Raw genomic sequence first — 17,589 nt, 5'->3', positions numbered from 1 at the left:
AGGGAGCATCTGTGGAGAGAATGTCTATTAGCTTTTATCACATTCACGTAGTAACATTAAATCATATCACATTCAAATCAGAATTACTTTCTGAATCACTGTGAATGCTGTCTACATTTTCTTCCATCTGTGCTTTGAGATACTGTGATAGGTTAACATTTTACTTTCCTCATTGTATTCCAGAGAAGGTTTATCAGTTCCCCAGCCACCTTCACAATCACAGAATGGTAATTGTGCTGAATGAGGCCACTCAGCCTATTGTAACCATGATGTCTCTCTGTAAGAGTTATTCAGGATGTCCCACTCCTGGGCCTTTTCCCAGCAGCCTGTCACTTTTTTTTATATTCAGGTCATTAGATAATTAGTTAATTCAGATAAAAACATAAGAAATAGCAGCAGGAAAAGATTGCACCGTCAGTCAAGCCTGTTCTGCCATTCAATTAAACCATGGCTTATTTTTCCAATTCCAATTTCCCATTTCCCACCCTATCCCTTGATTTCCTGAGCAATCAGCAATCTGTCTATCCCAGCTGTAAATATATCCAATAGTGGAACTTGTCAATCATCTGCTATAGACAATTCCAAAATTTCACAGTGAGTGAAGAAATTTCTCATTTCCGTTCAAAATGATCAGTTTCTTATCCTGAGGCTTTGTCCCAGGAGTCTCGGAATTCACAGCCAAGGGAAACTACCTCTCAGCCTCTCATCACAGGACAACTTTCTCATCGCAGGGACCAATCTCATGAACCTTGGCTGTGTTGTCATCAATGGAAGCATTTCCTTCTTTAAATATAGAGATCAGTACAGACCGTGCAATATTCCAGGTGTGATCTCACCAAACTCCCAATTCTTGAGCTCAGATCCACTTGTGATAAAGACTGACATACCATTTGCTTTCTTAATTATTTGCTATATTGGCATGCTAACCTTCTGTGTTCTTTGCATGAACATTCCCACATTTCTATAGACATCCATTTTTATAAGTTCCACGTCCTTTTAAAAATATTCTGCTTTGATCAAAGTGAATAACCTCACACTTCCTCACATTGCACTCCACCTGCTCGCTATCTGCCGCACCTGCGCAAGGATATTTTGGCCCTGGAGGGAGTGCAGAGGAGGTTTACTAGGCTGATACCGGAGTTGAGGGGATTGAGCTATGAGGAGAGGCTGAATAAACTAGGCTTGTACTCGTTAGAGTTTAGAAGAATGAGGGGAGATCTCATTGAGACGTATAAGATGATGAATGGGATGGATAGGATAGAGGTGGAGAGACTCTTCCCGCTCAAAAAAGACAGTAGGACTAGGGGGCACAGCCTCAAGATAAAGGGGAGGCGGTTTAGAACGGAGTTGAGGAGGAACTTCTTCACTCAAAGGGTGGTGAATCTCTGGAATTCTCTGCCCGTTGAAGTGGTGGAGGCTGCCTCGCTAAATATTTTTAAGAAGCGGGTTGATGGGTTTTTGATAAGAGAGGGGATTAAGGGTTATGGGGAGAGGGCGGGAAAGTGGAACTGAGCCACAACAGATCAGCCATGATCTTATTGAATGGCGGGGCAGGCTCGAAGGGCTAGATGGCCTACTCCTGCTCCTATTTCTTATGTTCTTATGTTCTTATGTTCTTATCTTGTTGTTTACTCACTTGACCTTTCCCCAGCCCCTTTGTGTCCTCACGGCTTACATCCTCGGGTTACCCTGTATCACCTGCATTGTGCAAGTTTCTTCAGTCACAAAATTGTCTTGGGAGGACACAATACCTTGGATGGCAATTTGAGTAAAAGGAAATGACTCAACACATCTGCGTTAGCATTATCCTTCTCTGTTTTCTACATGATATTGTACTGATAAGCTGACAATGTCAGCACCCAGCGCTGTATCCTTACTGAGGCCATGGGAGGAATACATTTTGGCTCACTGAGAAAACTCATCATTGGCTTGTGGTCAGCATATGCAGTGAACAAACATCCATAGAGGCAATGATGGAATCTTTTCACTGCAAAAATAATGGCTAGACCCTCTTTGTCCAACTGTGAATGTCCCTTTTCAGCCAATGTCAGTGCCTAGATACAAAACCAATGCTCCATTGAGTGACAAGGTACTGCCCCACAGTGCAGGGCGAGGCATCGCACAACAGGATAGGCTCTGTTTCTGGGTCAGAATGGACTAGCAAATTAGCCAATTACAACAGAGCTTTCACATCTTTGAAAGTCTTCTTCTGTTTAGATTCCCACTTCCATTTGGTTCCTTTGCGCAGAAATAGATACAATGGAGCCAACACTCTTGACACGACTGACAGGAACTTTCCATAATAGTTTCCTAAGCCCAAAACTCACCTGAGCTCTGACATTCCTGAGCTCGAGCTTCCTTAATGGCTTGATACTTCCTCTCCACGGGTGACAAGCCTCGTACTGTGATTCTGTGGTCCAGATACTCTACATTTGTGTCTGGAAAATGCACTTTTAAATGAAAACCTTTTAAAAACTTGATCCAGATAGCTGAGATGCTCCTCCTCAGCCTTTCCCATAATTAAGATGTCATTGAGTAGATTACAACCTGAGGAATACCTTGCAACAGGCTGCAGACTAGAGGATACACCAAAATCCAAACGATTGTACCTGAACAACCCTTTACACATATTGATGACCATGTACTGCTTTGGAACTTCCTCCAGCACGAGTTGTTGATCTGCCTGGCTCATGTCCAGGTTTAAAAATGTCTTGTCTCCCACAAGAGTTGAAAACAAATCTTTCACCTGAGGTAATGGATAAGCATCTATCTTGGAAACCCGGTTAATGGTGAGCTTGTAGTCACTGTATTTGTGCACCGTGCCATCATTTTTGAAGACAGGAATGATAAGAGCTGACCAATAAGAAAACTGAATAGATTCAATGGTGATACTAACTTCTGATAAATAAAGTCCATCGAATAGACTCCTGATGTAAGTGACTTGCTGTGTGCAGCCTCCTGTTGAACATTGAAAGGCTTTGTCTTTTGTTCACTTGCCATTTTCTCCTTGTCTCAGAAAGTTGTGACAACTTATGACCATAAATAAGGATAGTCAAATATTTAAAGAATGATTGTCTTTCGATAAATAAACAAGAGTTTACAATAACAGTAACTCAGCAGAATATTAACACCGTAATAACTATGAAAATAGGAACACTAATAAACTAGGTTTTGTTTTTAGAACATCCTCTTGCATCCTGCCAAACCCTCCTAAACCTGCACATGATCAGAATCCTCAACAGATGCCAGTGAGACAGTTGCATCGGAGAAACTTCACAAAAGAGCATTCTGTATTCAAAATTACTCTTTGTAACATAAGAACATAAGAAATAGGATCAGGAGTAGGCCATCTAGCCCTTCGAGCCTGCCCCGCCATTCAATAAGATCATGGCTGATCTGAAGTGGATCAGTTCCACTTTCCCGCTTTCTCCCCATAACCCTTAATCCCCTTGTCTGTCAAAGACCTATCTACCTGTGTCTTAAATATATTTAGCGAGGCAGCCTCCACCACTTCAACAGGCAGAGAATTCCAGAGATTCACCACCCTTTGAGTGAAGAAGTTCCTTCTCAACTCCGTTCTAAACTGCACCGCCCCCCCCCTTATCTTGAGGCTGTGCCCTCTAGTCCTGCTGTCCTTTCTAAGCAGGGAGAATCTCTCTACCTCTACTCTATCCATCCCTTTCATTATCTTATACGTCTCTATAAGATCCTCCCTCATCCTTCTAAATTCCAACGAGTACAGACTCAGCCTATTTAGTCTCTCTTCATAGTCCAAGCCCCTCATCTCCGGTATCAGCCTAGTGAACCTCCTCTGCACTCCCTCCAAGGCTAAAATACCCTTGCGCAAGTGCGGCGACCAAAACTGCACACAGTACTCCAGCTGCGGCCTCACCAGTATCCTGTACAGTTGCAGCAAGACCTCCCTGCTTTTATATTCTATCCCCCTCGCTATAAAGGCCTGCATTCCATTCGCCTTCTTGATCACCTGCTGCACCTGCAGACTGTGTAACACACACTTTTTAATCTATTTGCGTAGCTAACTCTCCCCTGATAATATATAATTGTCTTCTCCACATGTGCTTAATTTACTGGCAGTTTGGTAATCATGATTATTTGTTGCCAGGGATTATCTTTACGTTGTGCTTAATAATCAATATTTCAAATATCCCTCCCTCGATTTATTCACAGAACACTACCAGCTATATGTACCAGAGTCAGCCTCTGTGGGCACAGCTGTAGGTAAGATTAAAGCAACAGATCCTGACATTGGAGTGAATGCAGATATGAAATACAGTATCATTGATGGAGATGGTCTGGGCACTTTCACCATTTCCACAGACAAGGATACCGGGGAAGGGGTTATTATCCTAAAGAAGGTGATGAGTTTTTTTTTATCTTTGTAAAATTGAAATGTATGATCTTGTGTTGTCCATTGAACCATCAACAAGTAACTTATCTCCGCGATCTGTCCCTCAGCCACTAAACTATGAAAAGAAGAAGGTATTGACAATAAAAATAGAAGGAGAAAACACTCATATTGATCCTCGCTTTTGGAAGTTGGGTCCATTCAAAGACACTGCGAATCTGAAGATTATTGTTGGAGATGTGGACGAACCTCCTGTGTTCTCAGTGCCCTTTTATGTAATGGATGTTTATGAAAATGCACAGTTAGGAACTGTGGTTGGAGCAGTAACAGCACAAGACCCCGACAATGCCAAAAATCTCATCAGGTAAGACCTTTCTGCATTTAATTCAAGGCTTACTAATGTTATTGACCCATCATATGCTTATATTTTAACTTTATTAATCAATAAATTATCCTAACGTTCAAAACCAAAGCTAACAACAATCATAAAAGTCCTATTTACTGAATTTCCTGGTGCTTTCTATATTAAGTTGTATTTATGTTTAGCCCATCCACAGAACATTAGCATTGGAGGCACTCGGTTCATTTTAAGTTATTCTATTTGAAGCTTATGGTCTCCATTTTTCAATAAGAAATTTGCAAGTTTCCCGAATAGAGCAAGATTGAAATCAACTTCAAAGGCTGAGTTCATTTTCTGGGAAACTGCAGTATAGTGTAATGTTCCACCTGAATGAGAGGAGAGAAATAGCATCAGCCGATTTGTACTGTTGTGGAGTTCATCGCCCAGACTGTCAGATGGAGAGAAATGCAGTGAAGAGGAGGGTAAGGCACGGGAATGAGCATCTGGTTAGCTTAATATAATGAGATTCAGCATTCTTTAAAATGCATCAAGCATTCGTTAATAGTTCTGACTTGTTGCCAGAATACTTTGGAATAATGATTTTTGTAACATTATCACAGCATGCCTGAAACAAAAAGCCAATATTAACTATGTTGAATCGAGAAACGTAAAAAGCTTCAAAAGATTGAGGCAGGTGCCAGCAGCCTTTGCTAAGTTAATGAGTAGAGCACATCACTGCTGCCCTTGCAAACATTGTAAAACTTTCCAAAATTACATAAAAATAAAGATTTCTTCCATCAAATCGATACATTTGTGTTTTTTGGAATGATAGAAGTTTTCCATTTGGGAATACCTGGCTGTGTCAGACTGGCTGAATGTGTTTAGTTTGTAGAGGATTCTGCTTATTATCTGTTCACCATTATCGATGATGTGAAGAGGATGCTTCAATTTTGCCCTTTGTTGGAAGCTCTGTTCCCTGGTTACCAACCGCGCTCTTCCCAGCAACCTTTTCAGGCTGAACCAGACTGTTTGCACTCTTCATATCATATTTTACCCAAGGTGAGCTTCCGAGCGTATCACTGCACCATTACTGATCTCATCTATTTAAACTTCCGTAACAACACCTAGCCAGGTCTCTGTCTCAGCTGACCTGTTCCTGAAACTGTCACTGATGCCTTTTTTAACTCTGGACTTGATTATTGTGACACGGTCCCAGCTGCTCTCCCACATTTCAATCTCAGTGAGTTGAGGTCATTTAAAAATGTGCAGTCTGTGACCTAACTCACAGCAAGTCCCATATACCCAGTAGCTCAGTGCTCACTGACCTGAGGTGGTTCCTGGTCAAACAATCTCTTCATTTTACAGCCTTTATTTTTGCTTTCAAATCCCTCCAGATCCTCGTCCCTTCCCATCTCTGTCAACTCCACTAACCGCAAAGCCTACAAGATATCTGTGCCCCTCTAATCCTGACATTCTCTAAGGGAAGGTGGTTGCATTGTGGTATGCCACTGGACTGGTAATCCAGTGATCCAGGATAACAGTCTTGGGACACAGGTTCAAATCCCACCACAGCAGATGGTGAGATTTGAACTCAATAAAAATATGGAATTGAAAGTCTAATGATGACCACAAAACCATTGTCGATTGTTGTTAAAAACCCATCTGGTCCATTAATATCCATTTAAGGACGGAAATCTGCCATTCGTTCCTGGCCTGGCTGACATGTGACTCCAGAGCCATGGCAATGTGGTTGATTCTTAAACGCCTCAGGGATGGACAATCAATGAAATGTCCACATCCCTTGAATGAATAAATAAAATCCTTCAACATCCCCATTTTTAATTTCTTCACTGTTGGTGACCGTATCTTTAGTTATCTTGCTCCAACATTCTGGAATTCCCTCCTTAAACCTTTCTAACTCTCTACTTTCTATCCTTCTTTGAAATGCTCCTTAAAAACTGCCTCTTTGACAAGTTGCTGGCCATCTGCCCCGAATATCTCCTTATATAGGGTGGCACGGTAGCACAGTGGTTATCATTGCTGCTTTGCAGCTCCAGGGACCTGGGTTCAATTCCCGGCTTGGGTCACTGTCTGTGTGGAGTTTGCACATTCTCCTTGTGTCTGCATGGGTTTCCTTCGGGTGCTCCAGTTTCCTCCCACAGTCCAAAGATGTGTGGGTTAGGTTTATTGGTCATGCTAAAATTGCTCCTTAGTGTTCAGGGATGTGTAGGTTAGAGGGATTAGTGGGTATAATATGTAGGGATATGGGGGTAGGGCCTGGGTGGGATTGTGTCCGGTGCAGACTCAATGGGCCGAAGGGCCTCTTTCTGCACTGTAGGGTTCTATGGTAGATAGAACCAAATGCAGCTAGATGCCTGTCCTGTGAAACAGCTTGAGATGTGTTATTGCATTAATGGTGCTATATAAATGCAGGTAATTGTTGTTATTCAATCTAAAACCTGCAGATTAGTAGAATAATGGCACATATAAACATGTCAGGTTTTTTTACTTCCATATCTTTGTATTAATACTTCGAATACTCATGCTGCCTTAACTGATGAATTAATGCATTTCAGGGAAATACTCCAGATTTAGGAGTTGATTAGTTTTAAATTCAAAGCATGTTTGGAGATAACAGGAGAGACTGTTTTCCAACAACCTTGGAATCAATACAATATCTGGCACCAAGTAGCTGGAGTAAAGTTTGTAAATGTTTTCTCAGAAATAAACCTTGGTAATATTTGGTGTTTAAACACACGAGATTTCGAGAAGTTACAAACAATTTGCCTTTAGCCTTCCCAAAAAAATGATTTTTCTTTCCTTGCATCAAGTTAAAGGGCAAGGTCATTTTTCAATTTGCTTTCACTGAGAGAATATTTTATCAGCTGAAAAAGAAGTAAATTCACAGCCATCGTTTTAATTTCAGTCTTTAATTAAACTACAAGAATAAAGGAGGACTGAGTGAGGTAGTGAATTAGCGCAGGGCCCTTCACCCCAGGTCAGGTGATAGTGATTGTGAGTTTGGAAGGTGCTGTTGAAGGAATCTTGATGAGTTCCTGCAGTGCAGCTTGTAAATGGTACACACAGCTACCACTGTGTGTTTGTGGTGGAGACAGTGAATGTTTATGGATTGGGTAACGTCAAATGGGGCATACCACAGGATGCTCTCTGCTCAAGCAAATTTTGAAGCATTTCTTCCAATCCTCAGAGCTCAGATCAGCGACCATTAGAAAAAAAAGTCCTATTACAAGCCATGGCTGCTTTGTCCTGGATGGTGTCAAGCTTCAGAAATGTTGTTGGAACTACACCCAGCCAAGCAAGTGGGGAATATTCCATCACACTCCTGAATTGTGCCTTGTAGATGGTGGATAGGCTTTGGGGAATCGGGAGGTGAGTTATTTGCTGCAGTATTCCTAACCTCTGACCTGCTCTTGTAGCCACTGTGTTTATGTGGAAAATCCAGTTGAGTTTCTGGTCAATGGTAACTCCAAGGATGTTGACAGTGAGGGATTCAGTGATGGTAACACCATTGAATGTCAAGGAACGGTGGTTAGCGTGTCTCTTATTTTGATGTTCATTGCCTGGCATTGTGTGGCACAAACATTACTTGCTACTTGTCAGCCCAAGCCTGGATATTGTCCAGACCTTGCTGCATTTCCACACAGATTGTTTCAGTATCTGAGGAATCATGAATGGTACTTTAGCCATTTCTCCTTGAAAATTAATCTTGCAAGGGCATTGGACTGTGATTGTATGTTAAAATGGGCTCCCATCTATTTCTGGTTGAATCGCTGGACACTTGTTTGAAGGATGGGTAATGCCATTGAACCCCAAGGGATGATGCTTAGATCCTCTCTTGTTGGAGATGGACATTGACTGACACTCGTGTGACACAATTATTACTCACCATTTGTCAGCTCAAGCCTGGATATTGTCCAGTTCTTGTTGCGTTTGGACATGGACTGCTTCAGTATCTGAGAAGTTGTGAGTGTTGCTGAATGTTGTTCAGCCATTGGAGAACATCCTCACTTCTGATCTTACAATGGAGAGAAGGTCATTAACGAAGCAGCTGAGGATGGTTGGGCTTGAGACACGACCTGAGGAACTCCTGCAGTGATATCCTGGGACTGGAATGATTGACTTCCAATAACTACAAACATCTTCCTTTGTGCCAGGCATGACTCTAACCAATGAAGAGTTTTCCCCTGGATTTCACTGGCGTTGGTTTTTCAGGGCTCCTTGATGCCATACTCAGTGAAATGCTGCCTCGATATCAAGGGTGGTCACTCCCAGTTCACCTCTAACGCTGAATGAAACCTATCTCTTCTTTGTGATAAATTAACTTTGGTGAAATATTGGTCGATGCAGATAGAGCAAACCAGCAGGGTAATAGGTTTGTGAACTAAACTGGGTTCACCTGAGGTGAGACAAAGCTTGTTTCTTTTCCTGCTGTGCTGAAGGAACATTATTCCGCAGTGGACTCTGCAATTCTCTATTGCTGAAAATGTTTGCTAAAAATGCCAAAGTATTCTCCAACACTGACAAATCTCCCACGTTTGACGCTGCCATTGGGAAGTATAAATGAGTAAAAAAAAGACAAAGACGGTAAAAGTCAACACAAATTCCACAAACTTCATTAGAACAAAATACTGCAGATGCTATAAATACGCAATAAAAACAGAAGATGCTGGCAATATTCAGAAGGTCTGACATCGTCTGTAGAAAAGAAACAGGATTGATGGATTTAACATAAAAGAGGCAGTGCTGCCACCAACCAGCTCTGGAGTAAACCCGTCTCAGCTTATGGGAAAGGCGTGACTCTATTTGACGTGATTCGGGCGAGTATTGGGTGATATTTTCCCATCCTGCCCTCCACGGGAATCAGAGCGGGTGGGAGCGGGGGAGGTGAAACCACAGAAAGTTCTGTTGACCTTGGGCTGGGGGATGGTTTCTGATTTTGGGGCAAGACAGAAAATCCCGACATTAGTGTCAACCCTTTAGAGAAAGGTTGTACTACCCCCAAAATCTGCCGACCAATCAGAAGGGAGATGTGATTTACATTCAGTCAGTGCTATTTGTATTTTGCTGAGTGGAGCAACATGAAGAATGCAGCATATTACCCCACCGCACTGAACAACTCCAATCTCATTGACACTAATACACTCCAGAAAAACAATGCAGGCCTCAGCTGTTTGCACAGCTGCCTGCTCCAAAAGCCTTTTGGCAGCTTAGATCCAAGAGTCTAAAATCTTACTAAGCAAAGTCAATATATATCCAGAGCAGAAATAAGACCCTATAATCCAGGATTAAGTTACACATCCCAGCATTCTACAAATGTTTCCCATTGGAATTAGATAATGCCAGAATCCCGTAAGGTATTCAGTCGGTTAATGTTGAACCTTAGTAATCTGGAAGGTTGCAGAATCAGCGCTCTGCCTATGTTCATTCATGATGTGGAGATGCTGGCGTTGGACTGGGGTAAACACAGTTAGAAGTCTGACATCACCAGGTTTAAGTCCAGCCAATTTATTTGATAGTAAACTCATAAGCTTTTGGGGTTCGCCCCTTCATCAGGTGAATGGAAGCTTGGAGTTTACTATCAAATAAATCGGTTGGACTTAAACCTGGTATTGTCAGGCTTCTTACTGTGTTCATTCAAACAATCTCAGCTAAGGCCATCAGTTTGTCAGTTTGTGTTGGTTGGTAACATTCTGATTAAATCCACCCCTCCCACTCGGATTGACCCCACATCCAGCACCAAGCCTCCGAGTAACTCCATAACCCAGAACTGATGGAACCTCAGAGGACTGAAACGGTAACTCTGCACCACTCCTGCATCCACTGCCAGACCCTCTGAGTACTATCTGAATCGTCTGTTTTCATTTCAGATTTCCAGCATCCATTTGCCTTTTTGTGCTGGGGGATCTGAAGAAATTCCTTGGCTGCAGAAAGTGGCCAAAATGTGGAACTTGCTACCACAGGGAGTGATTGCAGGCGCTGCAACAATATACTTAGATAATCACAGTGGGGAGAAAGGAATCTAGGAGGTGTTGATGAGAAAGGTTGGGAGAAGAGTCAACTGCTCATGAATTTGTTAGACAGACTGACCTGTTCCGTGCTGTGAATCTGACAAAGTATGGAATAAAAACAGAAAATGCTGGAAAATCTCAGCAGGTCTGACAGCATCTGTGGGAAGAGAATAGACTCAACATTTCAAGTAAAGGGTCGCCCAGCCTCAAAACGTTGGCTGTATTTTCTCCCTCAAGATGCTGTCAGATCTGCTGAGATTTTCTAGCATTTTCTGTTTTAGTTTTAGATTCCAGCATCCGCAGTATTTCGCTTTTGTCTTGGGTCTGGGGCAGCCTCTTTTTTGAATTCATTTGTGGGACGTGGGCAATGCTGGCTGGCCAGCATTCATTGTCCATCCCTAGTTGCCCGAGGCCAGCTGAGAGTCAACCACATTGCTGTGGCTCTGGAGACACATGTAGGCCAGACCAGGTAAAGATGGCAGATTTCCTTCCCTGAAGGACATTAGTGAACCTGTGGAGAGAGAAAAACAGAGTTAACGTTTTTAATCTGTTGACTCTTCTTCAGATAGATATTCAACAATAATAATGTTAAGTAATTCGAGGCTGATACTCTCCCTAAGGAAATGCTGGAAATTTGGGATAGAGTCAATGTGCAGAGTCATCAGCAGCTGGAGTCCTGCGCTGCTGGAGTGGAATAACAGAAATGTTAGGTCCGGAATGTTCTAGAATAAAACTTGATGTAAATCACAATGTGATGTGAACCTGCTCAGGTTGAGAATGTTAAATCTGTAAGTGAATACATCTGAAGACTGACTCTCAAGCTGTTGTTACCCTAAAAGAATGATTGCTTAATTTAGGTGAAGACTTCTCAAGAGCGAAAGTGAGTGCTCTGCTGTGTTTGGTGTTAGAAGAGGGGAGGTGGGGGGTAGATTAATGTCTTGTACACTTATTATAGATGTTGCTAGACAGAATTTAAATTCCACTGAGATGTGAAGTATGATCCAAGAGTTACCTAAGGCAATATTGCTTTTAGTTTAAATGTTCAAATTATTATCTACTTCTGATAAATATCTTTGGAATGATATTTTCTATGTTACAATATCATATAATAGAGACCAGAGGTCATTCTAAAGGAGCTTCCCCACTCATGATAATTGAAGTGCAACCCATTCTTTACACTTAATGCTTTAGGCCGTGTTTTTATAAGCGTCATCCAGACAACAAACACATTGAAACAATGTGGAGAATGTAACTCAATGTAATTGCACTTTGATTGGTGAGTCAAGCTTTTTCAGCTTAGCTGTATCTGTTTTCCACTCAGCCAAATCATTCACTTTAATTTCAAATAAAGTAGGTTTGTTTTGAAGATTATAAAGTATGTCCATGGTGGAGAGAGGGGGAGCTGATTAATGAGAGAGAAAGAAATGGAAAAGATCAAAAGCATTGGATGTTTCTGCAAACCAATTAAAAAAAAACTTTTGAAAGACTGCAGAATTAAAACTAATTACCAATCAACATGTGAATTAAGAGAAGGCCACTCGGCCCCTCAAACCTAATCCACCATTCAACAAGACTGTGGCTGATCTGATTGTGGCCTCAACTCAACTCCATGTTCCCACATTTCACCCCTTGGTAATCAAAAATCAATCTCACTCTGCCTCAAAAATATTCAAAAACTCTGCTTCCACTGCCTTGTGAGGAAGAATAAGAAATCTCACAATACCAGGTTTAAGTCCAGCAGGTTTATTTGGAATCACAAGCTTTCGGAGTGCTGCTCCTTCGTCAGATGAGTAGATCTCACTTAACTGATGAAAGAGCAGCGCTCTGAAAGCTCTTGATTACATAAGAACATAAGAAATAGGAGCAGGAGTAGGCCATCTAGCCCTTCGAGCCTGCCCCGCCATTCAATAAGATCATGGCTGATCAGAAGCGGCTCAGTTCCACTTTCCCGCTTTTTCCCCATAACCTTTAATTTCCTTGTCTAGCAAAAACCTATCTACCTGTGTCTTAAATATATTTAGCGAGGCAGCCTCCACCACTTCAACAGGCAGAGAATTCCAGAGATTCACCACCCTTTGAGTGAAGAAGTTCCTCCTCAACTCCGTTCTAAACTGCCCCCCCTTATCTTGAGGCTGTGCCCTCGAGTCCTGCTGTCCTTTCTGAGCAGGAAGAATCTCTCCACCTCTACCCTATCCATCCCTTTCATTATCTTATATGTCTCTATAAGATCCCCCCTCATCCTCCTAAACTCCAACGAGTACAGACCCAGTCTATTTAGTCTCACTTCATAGTCCAACCCCCTCATCTCCGGTATCAGCCTAGGGAACCTCCCCTGCACTCCCTCCAAGGCCAAAATATCCTTGCGCAAGTGCGGCGACCAAAACTGCACACAGTACTCCAGCTGCCAGATTCCAAATAAACCTGTTGGACTTTAACCTGGTGTTGTGAGATTTTTTTATTGTAAGGAAGAAGTTCTAAAAACTCACGACCCTCTTGGAGAAAACATTCTCCTCATTTCTGTCTTAAGTGGGTGAACCACTTATTTTTACACAGTAACGCATAGTTCTAAATTCTCCCACAACAGGAAACATCCTCTTCACATCCATCTTGTCAATATCCCCAAGTTTTAATCAAGTTGCCTTTTACTCTTCTAAACTCATAAGAACATAAGAACATAAGAAATAGGAGCAGGAGTAGGCCATCTAGCCCTTCGAGCCTGCCCCACCATTCAATAAGATCATGGCTGATCTGTCGCTGCTCAGTTCCACTTTCCCGCTTTCTCCCCATAACCCTTAATCCCCTCTCTTATCAAAAACCCATCAACCCGCGTCTTAAAAATATTTAGCGAGGCAGCCTCCACCACTTCAACGGGCAGAGAATTCCAGAGATTCACCACCCTTTGAGTGAAGAAGTTCCTCCTCAACTCCGTTCTAAACCGCCCCCCTTTTATCGTGAGGCTGTGCCCCCTAGTCCTACTGTCTTTTTTGAGCGGGAAGAGTCTCTCCACCTCTATCCTATCCATCCCATTCATCATCTTATAAGTCTCAATGAGATCTCCCCTCATTCTTCTAAACTCTAACGAGTACAAGCCCAGTTTATTCAGCCTCTCCTCATAGCTCAACCCCCTCAACTCCGGTATCAGCCTAGTAAACCTCCTCTGCACTCCCTCCAAGGCCAAAATATCTTTGTGCAGGTGCGGTGCCCAAAACTGCACACAGTACTCCAGCTGCGGCCTCACCAATGCCCTATACAGCTGCAGCAAGACCTCCCTACTTTTATATTCAATCCCCCTCGCTATGAAGGCCAGCATCCCATTCGCCTTCCTGACCACCTGCTGCACCTGCAAGCTGGGTTTTTGCGACTCATGCACAAGGACCCCGAGGTCCCTCTGCACCGTCGCCTGCTGCAGTTTTTCGCCACGTAAGTAATAGTCCTTCCTACCATTCTTCCTACCAAAGTGGACCACCTCACACTTGCCAACATTAATTTCCATTTGCCATTTCCTGGCCCATTCGCCCAGCCTATCTAGATCCTTCTGCAGACTCTCCACACCCTCCGCACAATTTGCCGTTCCCCCAATCTTGGTGTCATCAGCAAATTTCGACACCCTACACTCGGTTCCCTCCTCCAGATCATCTATATAAATGGTAAAAAGCTGAGGCCCCAGCGCCGACCCCTGGGGCACTCCACTAGTCACCATACGCCAATCCGACTAGCACCCGTTGACCCCCACTCTCTGCCTCCTATTTGACAACCAATCCTCTATCCACGCTAACACCCTACCCCCAACTCCATGTCCCTCGACCTTCTGCAATAACCTCTTGTGAGGTACTTTGTCAAACGCCTTCTGAAAATCTAGAAAGACCACATCCACCGGCTCTCCTCTATCCACCACCCTAGACACATCCTCATAGAACTCCAGTAAATTTGTCAGACACGACTTCCCTTTAATGAAACCGTGCTGCGTCTGCTCTATCAAGCAATTCCCTTCAAGATGTCTCGCAATTTCCTCCTTAATGACAGATTCTAACATTTTACCCACCACGGACGTTAAACTAACCGGCCTATAATTCCCCGCCTTTTGCCTGGCACCCTTCTTAAACAATGGCGTAACATTAGCCGTTTTCCAATCTTCCGGCACTTCCCCAGAATCCAGCGACGTCTGGAAAATAACCACCAAGGCATCCACTATCACCTCCGCCATTTCTTTCAGAACCCTTGGATGCATTCCATCCGGTCCTGGGGACTTGTCCACAATCAGCCCCTCCAGTCTGTCGAGCACCGCCTCTCAAGTAACTCCACTGAATACAAACCCAGCCCCTCCAACCTTTCCTCATAAGGCAACGCACGCATTCCAGGTATTAGATTAGTTAACTTCCTCAAAACTGCTTCCAATGTATTTACATCTTTCCTGAAATAAGGTGACCAATACTGTACACAGTCTCTCCAATGTCCTGTACCATTGAAGTGTAACCTCTCTACTTTTATAATCAATTCCCCTCACAGTAAATGATTACATCCTGTTAGCTTTCCGAATTGTTTGCTGTACCTGCTTACTTGGGCACTGGATCCATCTGAATCTCAGAGCTCTGCAATCTCTCACCATTTAGATAATAAGCTTCTTTCCTGCCAAAACAGACAGTTTTACAATTTCCTACATTATGCTCCATTTCCCAGAACTAACATCTTCCCTATAATAAACCCAAAATACTGTGGATGCTGGAATCTAAAATAAAAAGCAGAAAATGTTGCAAAATCTCAGTAAGTCTGACAGCATTTGTGGAGAGAGACTGGAGTCATCATTTCGAGCCTGACGTTTTGTCAGAGCAGAACAACAAATCTATATCTTTTTGTGGTCCCCTGATGTCCTCCTTTTATCTTATAATCTTAGCTATATTTGTGGCATTAGCAAATTCAGGAACCGTATCTTTATTACTTAGAGCATGGAAACAGACCCTTCGGCCTAACTTGTCCACGCCACCCTTTCCTTTAGACTTCTAAGCTAGTCCCAGTTGCCCGCATTTGGTCCATGTCCCTCTATACCCATCTTACCCATGTAACTGTCTCAATGCTTTTTAACAAGACAAAATAGTACCTGCCTCTACTACTGCCTCTGGCAATTTGTTCCAGACACTCACCACCCTCTGTGTGAAAAAAATGCCCCTCTGGATACTTTTGTATCTCTGTCCTCTCACCTTAAACCTATCCCCTCTAGTTTTAGACTCCCAAGTACTTCATCCAAGTAATTTATAGAAATTGTAAAGATTGAGGCCCCTGTCACTGATCCCTGTGCCATACTACTCATCACTTACTGCCAACTACAAATATCTATTTATACCTACTCTCTGTTTCCTGTTAACTGGTCTGTCTTTTATCCATGCCAATAGTTTACCTCCTATGTTACGAGTTTTTAACCTCTACATGGCACTTTATCAATCTGAGGTGCAGAACATCCACTGGTTCCCCTTTATCACAGTGTATGTTACTTCTTCAAAGCACTCTAATAAAGAACTAAGAACTCAGATTTTCAATCAGATGGTTTAATGGTTGACCATACACATTTTCATGCATCCAATGGATTTATTTTATACCCACCACTCTTGTCCAATCAGACTTTCACTTTGAATGAATCCATTGATGTTTCTGAATTGTTTATTGTTGGATTGTTATTGCCTCTCTTACCTCTGGTCTCCATCATATTCCTTTTCATTGCAAACTTTCTTATCTTTATTTCATTGATACAACAGTGACCCTCGGAAATTGCTTTCCTTTTCCCTTTAAGCTCCAAATATATTGGCCGGAACTTTCCGGTTGTTCACGCTGATGGAGTCTCCTGATCCCGCTAACAGTGCATCCCTCCATGGGTTTCCCGGCAATGTGATGTTGAGCCAACGGGAAATCTCATTGACAGCAGCAGGACCAGAAGATCTTGCCACTGGCCAATCGTCTGTCACCTCCCACTGTGGGAAAGTTGCCATGAGGAGGCCAGCGAATCCCACCCAAAATTTTATACCCATCTTTATTCTCCCTACATCCTCAGTCTCATTCACTCTTTCTCTGAAACTCTCATCAGTATAACTCTTACCTTCCTGAACCTGTGTGACAGAGGACACACCTTTTCCAATGTTGGAGTTTTGAGTCAAATCATTACCTTATGATCTGTTTCCTCTTTGTCAGTTTTGGCTCCATGGGTAACATTCTTGCTGTAAGTCAGAAACTTTTTTCAGTCCTGTTTCACTCCAGAGGCGGCACTGATACTTCACTGTGGTACTGACGGAGTGCTGCACTGTTGGAGATGCTGGCTGGAATTTCGCCTGCCCCCCGGGAATCGGAGTGGGTGAGGGGCAGACCATAAAGGGGTCCATTGGCCTTGGGCAGGATATTACGGTTTTGGGATGCCCGCTGTTTTTGAGATGAGACATTAATCCAGCGGGTCCCATTTCCCTCTCAGGTGGACATAATTGACCCCACAATACTGGAACAAAGTGTCATGGTCAATATTTATGCCTCAATTAACATCATTAAAACAGATAATCTAACCATTACCACATGCAGGTGCTCTCTGTGTGCAGGTTTTCTCCACGGGTATTTCATTGCCTATAAAAGATGTTGATCGGTGCTGGGGTTGTGAGAGTAGCTGTAACAGTACAAGCCTTTTCTTTCATTTTTCTTTCCAATCTTTGTTCCTGAATAAAAAATGGTGAACTTTTCCATTCAGTCATGTTGTTCATATTATTGGAAAAGTGCTTAACATGAATACATTTCTCAAAATGATAAATAGCTCACTGTAAAAGGGAAAGATTCTTAAAACAGATGGTTGTTCAACTAAGAGCAGAAGGACATATTTCAATGTA

At 42.7% G+C, this 17,589-nt stretch overlaps 1 protein-coding gene across 5 annotated transcripts in view; it reads left to right on the top strand.

Moving 5' to 3' along the window:
* Positions 1–17,589, top strand: part of LOC145351806 (cadherin-18) — a 556,159-nt gene that overhangs the window by 510,430 nt on the left and 28,140 nt on the right. For all 5 annotated transcript variants that reach the window (XM_080201464.1, XM_080201471.1, XM_080201481.1 and 2 more), the window contains 2 exons: positions 4,189–4,376; positions 4,477–4,730. In XM_080201464.1, coding sequence (XP_080057590.1) covers positions 4,189–4,376; positions 4,477–4,730 — 442 coding nt within the window. The remainder of the gene's footprint in view (positions 1–4,188; positions 4,377–4,476; positions 4,731–17,589) is intronic.

This window comes from Carcharhinus amblyrhynchos, chromosome 2, assembly GCF_965287045.1.
Source record: "Carcharhinus amblyrhynchos chromosome 2, sCarAmb.v2.hapA, whole genome shotgun sequence".
In the NCBI taxonomy this organism is placed as follows: Eukaryota; Metazoa; Chordata; class Chondrichthyes; order Carcharhiniformes; family Carcharhinidae; genus Carcharhinus; species Carcharhinus amblyrhynchos.
Note: the sequence above shows the minus strand (reverse complement) of the source record. Positions and strands in the feature narration are given on the sequence as shown.